At 45.3% G+C, this 14,576-nt stretch overlaps 1 protein-coding gene across 1 annotated transcript in view; it reads left to right on the plus strand.

The window, feature by feature from the left end:
• The first annotated feature begins 601 nt into the window (after positions 1–601).
• LOC146813005 (uncharacterized) overlaps positions 602–14,576 on the plus strand; it is a 194,691-nt gene continuing 180,716 nt past the window's right edge. The window contains exon 1 of the mRNA XM_085620027.1: positions 602–853. Coding sequence (XP_085476153.1) covers positions 748–853 — 106 coding nt within the window. The 5' untranslated portion in view covers positions 602–747. The remainder of the gene's footprint in view (positions 854–14,576) is intronic.

Here is a 14,576-nt window from a genome sequence, read left to right on the forward strand (position 1 = left end):
GCGCCCACGAGCCTCCCAAGCACTTCCTATGGCACTTGAACGTGCTCTGCCATCCCTGGGTGCTCAGTTGTCCCCAATACACTCGGTCCAGAGGGCCTCTTACGCATATCTGAAGGTCACTCACTGCCCCCCTCCGAAACACACCTGCACCTCGCATAGCACTTTATACCTCCCAAGACACACCGCTCCCCCAACCCTAGCCCCCTCACCTCACACCATGCAGCAGCACCCGTCTCCTCTGTAACATTCCCATAGAAAGAGGGTCCCGTGACTCGCGCCTGTGTTTAAATACCCGCAGCCAAATCCCTTTGTTTAAATTTATGGCTGGGCTGAACCCAGTGTCCTAATCTGCTGCCCAGTAAAGTCCCTGCCTACACTCCCCCGCCCTTTCCAGCCCGGGTTCTGCTCCCGGTGGTTGGCCTCCACTAAGGCCCTCGGTCCAGCCACATCCCTTGGCGGGGCGGGGAAGGAGCGAACCAAGGGGCATTTGTTCTGTGAGTTTTCATACGCCTCAGCCAGAGAGCAAGGGGAGGAGCCGTGACGACCGATATGACACACCTGTAACGCCCACAGCCGCGGGGTCCCGCAGGGATCGGATGTTTTTAAGTTCCTCCCTAAGTGCCGGCCTTTCTTTCGCGGGGAGTGACGCGTTGTTTCAGGTACTCTGTGAGTTCCACGCTCCTCTGCAGAGCACAGAACGGCGCAGAGCTGTGAAGGAATCAGACGAGTCTCTCAACACAGCGGACCATGGGGCAGGGAAGAGAACCCGAGAGACCAGAATACACGACTGTGACCGTCCAGGAGCCTCTGAGGATTCCGCCCGAGAACCCCCCAGAGCACCCCCTGCACTGCTGTAAGGACACCAGACCCCGTCTAATCGGGCTGTGGTGACTGTTGTTAGTCCTATAAGAAGTACTTTAAATGGGCAAGTGCTCTCCGGTACTGAATGTCTGCAGATTGCACTAATTTAATTTTAAAGGGAGTCCCTGTACTTGAGCACTAGGTAATGGGAGATGGCCGGGTCTTCTCAGCAGCAAACAGTTACTCTAAGGAATTAGTCCCCCCACTTTTACATTTCATTTTAAAGCGCTGCTTATAGAGGGGAGGGGGTGGGGTGTTACCAGAGAGAAGTTGGCACCAGTGGCGCAACTAGAGCCAAGAGTTGGGGGCATATTATCAAGCCAGGCGATAAAATTATCGCCGCTTTAGCTGCAGAAAACTGCAGCTAAAACGGCGATAATGGGCTTGAATATATGCTCTATGGAATTCCAATTGAAGCCCATGTTAGACGTCCTTCACATCTAACATGGGCTTCAATTGGAATTCAATATTATCAAGCTCATTGTCGCCGTTTTAGCTGAAGTTTTCTGCCGCTAAAACGGTGATAATTGTATCGCCTGGCTTGATAATATGCCCCTTAATTCTTCCAGCAATAGCTCCAAGAAGGGGTGAAAAAACAAAGCAGCCTCGTTAACACGCAAATGGTCTTTTAAAAAAACCTGTGAAGTACACGGGTGAGGCTGCAATAATACAGACGCCAGACCAGCCAGTCCACAACAGCTCAACAAGCATTTCAATGCAATACCTCTTGCGTTTACGTGAGTATAAGCTATTGGCATTGTAAATGACAATGCCTTTTATTTATGTTTTAAAAACCAAAACATAAATTAAAGGCATTGTAATTTACATTGGCAATAGTTCAAACTGGCGTAAATGCGAGACCTATTGCATTGCAAATGCTTGTTTTACCTAGCCATGTTGCAGGGTGCGGAACCATATGTGTCCAAAAGAGGATGCATAGGACCTCTTTTGGCCACATATAGTACTGCGCCCTGCAAAGTTGTAGTTATTGGCATTATAAATGCCAATGGTTTTTGCCTACAGGAGAACTTATCTTGAAAACTGGTCTGTTTGCTTAGTCAAATTCCAGCGGATTAAACCATTCTTTTTCAAATGAATGAAACTTCGTCCAGTATTGATGCTTATTTCTTTTAATTTTTTTCAGTAGATCAATAACGATGTACCAATATGCCGGTATGCAACAAAGTTCTCGCTCAGGAAACGCTTTCTGGAGCAAGAACTTTATCCAATACCGACTCGAACATTTTGATGCGACCCCCGAAGAAGGGTCATCATTGACCCGAAACGCATTTGGATTGAAAAAATATTTGTGCTGTAAATGGAACTGCTACCAAGAAGCTATTGGTACATCGTTATCTACTGAAAAAATTAAAAGGAATAAGCATCCACACCGGACGAAGTGTCCTTAATTTGAAAATGTATTGTTTAATCCGCTGGAATTTGACTAAGATAACAGACCAGTTTTCAAGATAAGTGCTCCCGTCAGCTAGGTAGAGACTCGTCTCTCCTAGCACACCTGTACTCATTGTCTATTCAGCGCTTTCCGACATGGCGCGACAACAGGGATGCACACAGATTAAAAAGATAAACGGGGTCAAACCTTTGGTATACAGAGTGCACTACAGCATCATTGTGAATGTTTTTTGCCTAGCCATGTTATAGGGTGCAGTACCATATCTTTTCAAAAGAGGTCCCAGGGAACCTCTTTTGGTCACATATGGTACTGCACCCTGCGGTAGATATGGTAAATCCACCCTACCCATAATGCATTGCATGGAAAGACAGTACCAAGAGTACATTCAAATAGCTATGTCCATATATAAAATTAGTAGCATTGATATGTGACAAAATAATTATTATGTTAATTCCGGATTAGGTTCTACTCTCTGTGGAGCTGATAAAGGGACATTTTAAAGAAGGTCTTATATAAATGTGAGATGTGGTAGTGAGTACAGTAACCACTGCAAGCTTTATTTAAAGCCTGTGTTCTGTCTAAACCCATAAAGAAAATAGTGTTCTGTGGCTGAAACTTAGGGAGTATTAACACATACAACTAGGCTTTACTTAAATCCAAGGAAGGAATGACTGATAAAACAATCATTGTTCTCATGGGAAGTTACAAGAAGAGACAATGTGGTAGTAATGAAGGACTACTAAGCCTATTGATCAATGAAAAAACACCATTAACCAAGGACAGAGATGGCAGCCAATTCAAAATATGGGTCAAAAAGTTTAGTTTTGTATTTATTTGCAGTGGAATTATTATTTGCATAGCACTGTTGTCAATGGTATAAAAAAGCAAAAATAAAAAACACTTTCACTTTCAATGCCAACAGCTCATTTGTTGGAGTTATTGTATTATAAATGCCAATGTCTTTTTTTTAGGTCTCGCCTACGCAGCGCGCATGTGCTGCTTAGGAGGAGACCTCTTGTAATCGATCCGGTTTTGAGGGCAAAAACGTGCACGCATTGCATTGCTTTGAATGGCAACGTGTGCCCGTTTGGCAATTCCCCTGCGGGAGCGAGCGGCGCCATGTGTTAGCAATTATCGTGTTCACTCCCGCAAGGTAAGCGCTGCGTGTCCCTGCTCTCCGTTGTACTACCCCCACCCCTCCCACTTATTTTGTTCATGCATCGTGCTCGCTTTCACTTTCTTGCCGGTTTTTCACTTTTCTTCCACTTTTCTTTTCCCTTTGTTTTGTTTTTTATAATGACTCCCCAAACACTATGCTAAAGAGGCTCTTACAATAAGTGCCTCTTTGTCCCAATGTTTCCGTTCCGTGTTTTGCTGTAACCAGTGTGATCTACTTCCTGTCCGAGTTCATTCTAATCCTGTGTCACTGCCACTGATTTCCTGCCCCAGATTCAGTTTCCTCGTGCCCCTGTCAATATTTAGATACTGACCCAAGTGTCTGTGTTGTCCTTTCTCAGTTTCTATCCTAGAGTATCCATCCCGCCCATTATTCATGTACCATGGTGTCCATATGAGGCATATTTCCTAAGTCACGACAATTTTATACAGTGAATGCTACAAACTGGTCTGCCCTGATGTGCTTGAATAACAGATGGTATTGTACCTTACTTGTGTTATGGGCCTCTGAAGAATGAAAGGCTGAGCAGTTTCCGTCGGTATTTGAACTTGCAGTTTAATAGATACTGTTGGCGCACGGTCTCTGGTACTCATTTATCCTCGTAAAATGAAATGAATGGTAGGTAGCTCTTGCCCATTTGACCTTATCAGCTGCTGAGCACCGTGGAGGCCCGCAGTCACCTGAGAAAACGAGCACAGTGTGTTTCTGTTAAACTGCCAGTGGGTGAAAATATTGTATTTTTTGTAAATGGATTTTTTAAAACTTTGGATGCAATTCGACTTAGTGACTGTAAATTAAAGCCTACCTAGCCCGTAAATTTATCTTGGCTCCCAGGATCTGACAATGAATGCCTCACAAGTTAATAATGCGCTTTATACAGCGTATTCTGCCGTTCCTGCGACCTTAAAGCACTTTACAAATCATAGTTTCCCAATACAAGGCTCAATAATACTGCTTTCATCAACCTCCAAAGCACTAAAACCAAAACTCAAAGATTGCAGGTTGTATTTAGATGAGTGACCTCACTGAGCGGTCTTTCAAGATCACTTAAAATCCAATGAGACCGTGGTCCTTATAGGCTTAAAACAGCACCATCTAGCAAGTACGCTTCCCTGCTGGTAAAATAACTTGGTTTATAGCGCTTCGGACAACATTCTTAAGCAGTGTTTGTATAAGAGGCGTGACTGTTCCACAATTTAATGAAGCTACTATATTGCCCTCCGGATTCGAGCCATTCAACAGTTAATGTTGTTGCACCAAGGATATTGTGCTGGATAACTAAGCACTTATATGGTCCCAAAGGCGAGACCTATTTGCTATGCCAATGCTTTTCTACCTAGCCATGTGGCAGGGTGAAGTACCATATGTGGCCAAAAGAAGTCCCATGAGCCATGCCAGACACTACCTCGAGTACATTCCACTAGCTATGTCCATATATAAAATTAGTAGCTTTGAAATGTGACAAAAGAATTATTATATTAATTCCGGATTAGGTTCTACTTTGTGTGAAGCTGATAAAGGGAAATTAATAGAAGGTCTCATATAAATGTGAGATGTGCTAGTGAGTAAATTAACCACAGCCAGCCTTACAGAGGACATAGCTTGTGTTCTGAAAGGCCATCATTTTCAAAGGACAGGGACAGGAGCCAATAAAAAAAAATGGGGCAGAACATTTAGTATTGTTGTTCATTGCAGTGGAAATATTATACTTGCTTTGCACTATTGCCAATGGTTTGAAAAAGCAAAAGTAAAAAACATTGTCATTTTCAACACCAACAGCTCTAACTTTAACACATTTGAGACCTAATGCAATTGGTCTTGCATTTGATGGAGTTGGAGTTACTGGCATTATTAATGCCAATTTTTTTTAGGTCGAGACTTGACAGCGCATGCTCTGTCTCTCGATCTGTTGTATATACTACGGGGCTAACAGAATGCCCATTGGCTTTTTATTCGTTAGTATGAATGTCCTTTCAAAAGGCTTGGCTGCAATTGGTCACTATCTCTTCTTCGTCCCTCCTTATCCTCCTTTGTTTCCTCCTAGCAGTGTAGCCTAACTTCAACTATCCTCCAGTTTTTATCTTGATCCTTGGTTTTCAGGGACTTTTTTTTTTATTGTTCCTTAGTAGTGTTAGCAGTAAATGTTGTGAAGAGAACGCACGCCCTGGGCATACACTCGAGGGGGCCAAGATGCCTAAGAGCTCACATTAGAGTGTGGAATGCAGCACCCCAATCACAAATTCACAAGCTCATTAATTGCTCCAGGATTGCCTGACGAACATGTATGTATTTCCATTCAGTTGGAATCCTGGCGCACGTAATGAGGTCGAGATTTGTTTGTGACCAGGAGGCTGCATTCCACACTCTGTAACGTGAGCTCTTTTTTCTCTCAGGGACGTTTCGCAGACACAGAGGCAAGTTTATGTGCCAATGTAAACACAAACAAGCATTTGCAATGCAATTGGTCCCACACTTAGGCGAGTTTGAGCTTTTGACATTGTAAATGAAAATGCCTTTTATTTATGTTTTGGTTTTTAAAGCATAAATAAAAGGCATTGTAATTAACAATGTCAATAGCTTATACTCTCGCAAATGCGAGACCTATTGCATTCCAAATGCTTGTTTTATCTCGACATGTTGCAGGGTGCAGTACCATATGTGTCTAAAAGAGGTCCCAGGGAACCTCTTTTGGCCACATATCGTACTGCACCCCGCAGAAGATAAGGTAAATCCAACCTACCCATAATGCATTGCATGGAAGACAGTACCACAAGTACCTTCAACTAGCTATGCCCATATATAAAATTAGTAGCTTTGAAATGTGACAAAAGAATTATTATATTAATTCCGGATTAGGTTCTACACTGTGTGGAGCTGATAAAGGGAAATTAATAGATGGTCTCATATAAATGTGAGATGTTCTTGTGAGTGAACTAAGCACTGCCAGCCTAGCTTAGGATCAAGTGTGTGTCCTGCCTGAAGCCTTTTAAGAAAATAGTTCTTTGAGGCTGTAATTAAGATCTAGGGAGTAACAACACATGTAACGGGGTGTCCTCATGGGAGGTTACAAGAAGAGACAACTCGGTTACTAAAGAGGGAATACAAAGCCTAATGACCAATGAAAAGTAGGCCTGGGCGGTAAATTCTGTTCCGCTCGCGGAATGTAGGTAATTTCGCGTTCTGCGGACAACGCGTAATTGCCCAAAATTCTACGGCTTCGCAGAATTTTATGCTTGTTCGCACTTTCAAAATGCGTGTTCGCAAGATATTTCCCCCGAGCATGTAAACAGCATTCGCGAACAGGAAAAATGCATTGCGAAAGGGCATAACAAGCAATTCCGTGTGTTCGCTGAACTTTTGCGTGCTCACAGAGATTTTTTACCGTTTCGCGGAGCTTTGCGTAGAGCGACTATGCAAATTCCACCCACCATTAATGAAAAGCCACCATTTACAAAGGACAGGAGCCAATTAAAAAGATGGGCGGAGAGCGGGCGAAGCTTTATGCACATATCCTGAATACAGCATGTCTCGAAAAGAAAGCGCAAGCGCTGCCTAGGCAAGACCTAAAAACTGTCTGTGTGTGTGCCCGGGAAGCTGTCTCAGCCTGGGCTAACACATACAATGCGGGGGTGGGGTGGCGGGGTGCTGAAGGCCCTTTGAGCATTATGGGCATTGCACGCCTGGTTGGCACGTACGCTGGGGAGGGTGGAGTGGAACAGAGCAGTCAGTAGATGGCGGTGGGCGAGCCCAAAAATTAACAAGTAGAGCCGAGCCAAGGGTTTGGCTCGGATCTTAGACCCCATGCCAGAGCCAAGCCCTGAGAAAACGTGTTATGTAAATCATGCAACAAACCACTTAGAATATGATAGACACTTCAAAGTTCTAATAAGTAAGTTTAACATGCAGATACTTTGACATTAATAGTGAACATGTTAGCACTGCACTGAGAAGTAGTTATTAAAAGTGTTACTTTTCATTACAACTAATAGTCTGAGCTCACGTATTCGAAAAGACTTTCATACGAGAGTGAGTGTGGGAGTCTGACCGTTTCCAGCAGGATTTCACGAGAGGGAAAATTAAATCAATGTCATCAAGAAATTTGTGTGCGTTCCCTCATGATTTTTGCCAGCATGAAGAGCTGCGAATCCCAATGTCCCTCATCGTGAAAAGGAGGTTTCCCTCACTGTCATTTTTATGGCTGCCCTAGTACTGCAGAGTTGGTCTTTGCTCAGAGGGCGCCCTGGGTGAAACCAAATTTGGGACCCACCCATTCGTAGGGGGAGGTGAGGGGGCAAGAGAAGCGAGAATCGTGATAAGAAAGTCAGACGAAATGCAGACATGAGCACCAGCAGCCCCCAGAAACAGTGATTAAATGCACTTTTATATGGAGCCACGTGGGAAAAGCCCTGCTGCAGAGAGCTCCTGCACCTGTCTGAATGTCTGAGCCCTGGGTGTGGACCCAGCTCGCCCATGGTAAATGCCGACCCTATAGCTCTACGTATGTTCAATAATGTGGCTGGTTTTATTAGTTTGTAATCATAGTGCTCACTGAACTTAGTGCATCTGCGGACATCCCATAATAGACATCCGCAGGAAAACAACTCCAGGGGCCAGATGAGGATCCTGCAGACATTGCCTGAGCACCTGCAGGTACCTGATGTATCTCCTGCAGACCCCCTAAACATCTGCTGGTACCAGGTGTAGCTTCTGCATACACCCCTAAGCACATGCAGGTACCTGGGGTAGCTCTGGCAGACACCCCCTGAGGACTTGCTGGTACCAGATGTAGCTCCTACAGGCACCCCCTTCGCACCTGCTGGTACCGATTGTAGCTCCTGCATACACCTCCTAAGCACCTGCAGGTATCAAATGTAGCTTCTGCAGACACCCACTGAGGACCTGCAGGTACCAGATGTAGGTCCGGCAGACACCCCCTAAGCACCTGCAGGTGCCAGATGTATTTCCGGCAGACACCCCCTGAGCACCTGCAGGTACCAGATGCAGCTTCTGTAGAAACACACAGTGAGTACCTGCAGGTACCAGATGTAGGTTCTGCATATACCTCTTGAGGACCTGCAGGTACCAGATTGGCTCCGGCAGACACCTCCGAAGCACCTGCAGGTACCAAATATTGCTCCTGGATAACCCCCTAAGCACCTACTGGTACCAGATGTTTCTCCGGGAGACACCCACTGAGGACCTACAGGTACCAGATGCAGCTTCTGCAGACACCCCCTAAGCACCTGCAGGTGCCAGATGTAGCTTCTGCATACAACCCTAAGCACTTGCAGGTACCTGGTGTAGCTCCTGAAGACACACCCTACACACCTGCTGGTACCGATTTTAGCTCTGGCAGACACCTCCGAAGCACCTGCAGGTACCAAATGTAGCTCCGGCAGACACCCTTTGAGGACCTGGTTGTACCAGATGTAGCTGTGTCATACACTTCCTAAGCACCTGCAGGTACCAGATATAGCTTCTGCAGACTCCCTCTGAGGACCTGCAGGTACCAGAAGTAGCTCAGGCATACACCTCTTAAGCACCTGCATGTAACAGATGTAGCTCTGGCAGACACCCCTGAGGACCTGCAGGTACCAGCTGTAGCTCTGGCAGACACCCCTGAGGACCTGCAGGTACCGGATATAGCTCCTGCAGACACCCCCTGAGCACCTGCAGGTACCAGATGTAGCTTCTGCATACAGCCCCTGAGGACCTGCAGGTACCAGATGCAGCTCCTGCTGACACCCCCTAACCTCTTGCAGGTACGTGATGTAGCTCAGGCAGACACCTCCTAAGCACCTGCAGGTACCTGATGCAGATACCCCCTGAGGACTTGCAGGTACCAGATGCAGCTCCTGCAGACACCCACTAAGCACCTGCTGGTACCAGATGTGGCTCCCACATACACCCCCTAAGCACCTGCAGGTACCAGATGTAGTTCCTGCAGACACCTCCTGAGCACCTGCTGGTACCAGATGTAGCTCCCGCATACACCCCCTAAGCAACTGCTGGTACCAGATGTAGTTCCGGCAGACACCTCCTAAGCACCTGTAGGTACCAGATGCAGCTTCTGCAGACACCCCCTGAGCACCTGCAGGCACTAGTTGTAGCTCTGGCATCCACACCCCATACACCTGCAGGCACTGGCTGATAATCGGAAGACACCCATCAAAGCCTCTGCCTGGACTTGATGGATCCTAAGGGACCCATCACACAGCTCGTGCAGGCACCCCACTGTGCCCCTGTATGGACCCAAGGCAACTGCAGGAGGCACCCCACTGAGGCCCGGAAGGCATCCATTGACTTTTCTGGAGAGACCTTAACACACCAGCAACCTCAGAACCGCCCATTGAGCTCGGAAAAATTGCAGTGCGGATAGCACCCTGACCCGCAAAATAATTATATTCCAGTTTTTCACTGTGTTACAATCTTTAATTCTCACTCAGTTTTCTTCTCTCACCTAGCCCTGTCTGTATCATTCGGTTTCCCTGCACTTTTCTATTTGCCATTTTTTGCCCATTTATATTTTCTATGTTTTTAGCTTGAGCTTAGGCAGCGCTTGCGCTGTCTTGCACGACATGTAGTAATCAGTCTATGGGCTGTAAGCACGCCCATGTATTGCCATTAGTTCTTTGTTATGCCATTCAGAAATGCTGGCTTCCTATTGGTCCATTGCTTAGAATTGTCCCCCCTTTGCGTGCTTGATTCAGCCCAGGAGATTCCACTAAGTGATGGTTTTGGTTGGCCATCGCTGCTTCCTCCTGACACTGCGTGCAATGGCACCTCCTCCATCTGGTTTTACTTTGCCTGCCTCTGCTCGTGCTTTTGCAGTCTTCATGAAAGCTTTGTTGTGCTTGTTATTTACATAGGCAAAAAGAACAGATGATGGACAGAATGCTAAATTAATCCAACATTCAACCCTAGTCACAGATCTGGGTTATATCCATCGTTTTTATGCGCGTCTCGTCATTCCAGTTTAGACCCAACCATATGCAAATCAGTCTTGACCTTGCTCCCAATGGGAACTGTCCAACCTGACCTGCCAGTCCACGTCCTCCCTGGACTAGAAACAAGCATCCATGGACCGGTTACGAGTAAACACCCTTCATTAGCCAAGCTAGCTTGAATCTGGTAGCGTAGCGAGCACGGGACCCACGTCTGGGCATATCCTTCCCACTTAGGGCGACAAATGCAAAACGATAAGATGATGGACAGATTGCTGAATTTATCAAACATTCACCCCCAGTCACAGATCTGGGTTGAATCCATAGTTTCCTTTCCAGTTTAGACCCAGCCATATGCAAATCAGTCTTGACCCTGTTCGCCATGGGATTTGCATATGGCTGGGTCTGAACTGGGGTGGCGAACTGTGCCAAAGTACCATGATGGATTCAACCCAGATCTGTGACGGGGTGAGTGTCTGAAAAATGTCAGCGCTCTGTCCATCTTCTCCTTGTGTTTACTTTGTTCACCCTATGTTGGCGGGGTATGCCCAGATGTGGGTCTCTTGCTCAGTTTGCCACTGGATTCAAGCTAGCCTGGCCGATGAAAGGTGTTACCCCGAAACTGGTCCCAGGATGCTTGTTTTTCCAGTCCAGGGAGGACCTGACTTGGCAGTTCGGGCTGGACTGTTCCCCTAAGGAACAGGGTCAAGACTGATTTACATACGGCTGCGTCTGAACTGGGGTGGTGAAGTGAGCTAAAGAACGCTGATGGATTCAACCCAGATCTAATAGTTAATGGGGGTGAGTATCTCAAAAGTTTCAGCGCTCCGTCCATCATCTCCTTGTGTTTGCTTTGTTATTTACATAGATTACTTCTTAGAAGTGTTGGCGCCTTTAAATCCTGGCTGGAAGCCTTGGGGGGTGTGTGCGTGCACACGTCTGATATAGGCTCGCTGTATCAGGTTTGTAAGTCACCAGCCAAAGCGGTTGTGTTTGTTTTGCTAAAAAGAAAACAAGCAACTGCTAATTTTGATTGTGACAGGAGATCTGCACTTCTGAAACTGCAGGAAAAATGCATTTTGATCTGATATGACAAGTTAGTTGCACGTGGAAGGCAGGCGGATCATGGCGGAGAACCCAGGATGTGTTCCGTTTGCCATATTGTGTGAATTGTGTGGAGGGGTTTCGGTGCAATGATCTCCGATCGTTCAGTCACGCTGCAGTGTAAACTGCAAGGTCTGCATCCGTGATGCGATGCATACCTGCCAGGGGGAAAGTGCACCTCTGCAAGGCCGCCCGTTTGGTGTCCCCAGTACATCGCTCATCTGCTGCTAAGTTGTGGTTGTCTTCGTGCTGCTCAGCCATCCATATTGACATTGCGGTGCAGTGCGTCTTTTTGAGTGTCATACACAGTAAAAGCTCCGTACCTCTCTGCGAAAGGTCGAGATTAGTTACGTGACCGTTGCTTATGCCCACCCTATTGTCCCTTATTTAAATTGCACATGACAAGGGTATTTGGGGAAAGGCCAGCAGCCACAACATGGCATGGAATATATTAACTGAAACTTAGCCTAAAAGGGACTGGAGGCTTTATAAATGTAGCCTCATTACAGCAAGGCTCTGAAAGAAAATATATTTTCCTTCAAAGCCCCCCCCCCCTCTTTCTCTTCTTAATATGATCCGTGTTCCCTTGCTCTTGGGCAGGCACCCTATTAAACCCGGTGGTGCTGTGCTTGTCTCACCTGCTGCTGAAGCATTAGACACCAGAAAAGTCGCAGGAGAAAAGGACTCTGGGGAAGTGGAGCCACTCATCGTTTGTTAAAATAGGCACACTGGACAGTTTGGAGTTGCAGGTGAAAAAGTTACACTCACAATTATTTTTTTGTATATTTATTCAGTTAGTCACTGACCTCTGCCGTAATGGCACTGCTGTGCAGCCTTCCACCACCGCGGTGCAGCACTATTCTGTATGCAACAGGTTGTACACCGGTCACACAGACTATCTGTGGATTATTTGTCCTGGATATGGCAATTCTAGATGTGTGCACTCTGACACAACACTGAAACTGGGTTCCATCAATCAACTACTTAGGCGTGTGGAATTTAATAAAATGTCTACTTGTCCATGAGGCAGGTTGCTTCATAAATCTACTTGTCCTGTAACAAAATCCAGCTGTCCCTTTTGTGCCATGAATGCGGTGACAAATTATGGCAGTAAACTCATTATATAAGAGCTCCGAAATAGCCTCTCTGATTATGTCAGGGCTCCTTCCATAGTAGGGTTTGAATACTAGCAATTCCCTAATGTTTCCACGTTTCCGCAGATCTACATACTGGCGCTGAAGGTAGTGGTAAGCAACAGTTCCAGAGTTGGAATGCCATTTTGATTCTGTGCAAACCTATCAACTTGCATATTTTTAAAGGATTTCACCAACTCTTCTCTAATCTTTTCCCATACTGAGAAAAGTTAAAAATTTACTCCTGACAATGGCAAACATAAAACGTATTCAAGGGCTGGAAAAAAGTGGTTGGAGGGAAAGTGAACTTGCAAACAATCCGATTTTCGCATGAGCAAATCTACACCTGCACATTTGCTCATGCTAAAATGCAATTCACAGATATTTTCTAGGAGTACTATTTCTTGGCCTACTTCTGTAAAGTCTTGTGAATTCACGAAAGTCATATATCTGCACTTAATGCAAGGACATGAGTTCACTGTTGAGACTTTAAAAATTGGGCCCCTAATTAGGTCTGGCGTTAACCATGACCTTTTGTGTTTATTAAAATTCTGTCTCTCTCCATCGGCTAGCTTCACTGTGAGTGACAGCATTCTGTCCTTTCACAAGGAACATAATCGACACAGTCGTTTTGTTCAGTGCCATGAACTACTGTGGCAATGTGTGCTTTTTGAGACCAAAACAATTTTTGGTTTTGCCAACGTTTGGTATAATAATGAGGGCCCAGCAGCTCGTACACCAGTAAGGTTTTACAAAAAACATGCCAAAACAAGTCACGCATTGACAACATCAAAAGAATGACCAACAATTTCAGACCTATTTGGCTTTTCCAATGCTTGTTTATTTTTAATGTTTTCTCTAATCTTATAAAACTGGTTACACTGATTTTCCGTTATGAATATTTTTGGGAAATACGAGCATACATCAACACATTTAACTATATGATGCTGCAATAAAACGGTACGTAAAATGTTACAGTAGTTTAGCAGAATGTTTTTGCATTTTTTTTTGTGAACATTTTATTTTGAAAGCAAAATATCATCAATCTTTCTTTCACGCTTTTGCATATATTTGCATCTAATCAGAGAGCATTCTGGGAGCAGTATACCTAGCCTCATATTGCTACACATTGAAAACGCGTGTACACATTTTTATACTGGAACCACTGTCAGTAGTACAGTCTGAGCTTATATCATGTACTTAGATCGCTCACCCTAATAATAAGGTTTTGCATTAATGAACCATAATAAAATGTTTGAACAACACGAATATTTCCTTAACTGCAGACAATGCCTTTCCTGATCAATAATGTGCTACTGTAAACTGGAAGTCAAATGGTCTGTGATGTAGGGGGTTGGGCCTACTTGTCCCAAGGACAAAATACACATGAGAACGTGTTGTCCTTGACCCCAAACAATATGTCCCGGGCGTCTGGCTATAGAAATTCCACATCCCTGAGAATACTGTTGGTCTAACAAATGTTTATCAAAACTACTCTGTTTAACAATACACACCCATGTCTGCCTGGCAGGCGGGTACTGCTACAACAAGTAACACATCCCACTTCAATAAAATCATATTCCCTTCTTCCCTCTTTCCTGTCTCCTCCTACCACCCAAGCTGATGGTCCCATTCTCCTCCGCCTTAGAGTGGATCATGGACAGTATGAGTGCTATACTATGGAAACCAAATTAGCAGAATTTGTAGTCTAGGCCAGTGGTTCCCAAACATTTTCAACCCGCAGCTCCCTTGACCCATTGGCCATTGCCCATGGCTCCAGACTGTTACTTTTTTTGGAGTGTCGGGGGATGTAGGCGCGGCCTTGGGAGTACTTGCATTTTTCTCCCTGAAAACAATTGGGATGAAGCTGATGAAGGTATTATAATCATATACGCAGGGTATTTAGTCTTACTACCACTAAGGTGGCGCCTCTAATAAAATAT

This window comes from Triturus cristatus, chromosome 7 (genome assembly GCF_964204655.1).
Source record: "Triturus cristatus chromosome 7, aTriCri1.1, whole genome shotgun sequence".
Lineage (NCBI taxonomy): Eukaryota > Metazoa > Chordata > Amphibia > Caudata > Salamandridae > Triturus > Triturus cristatus.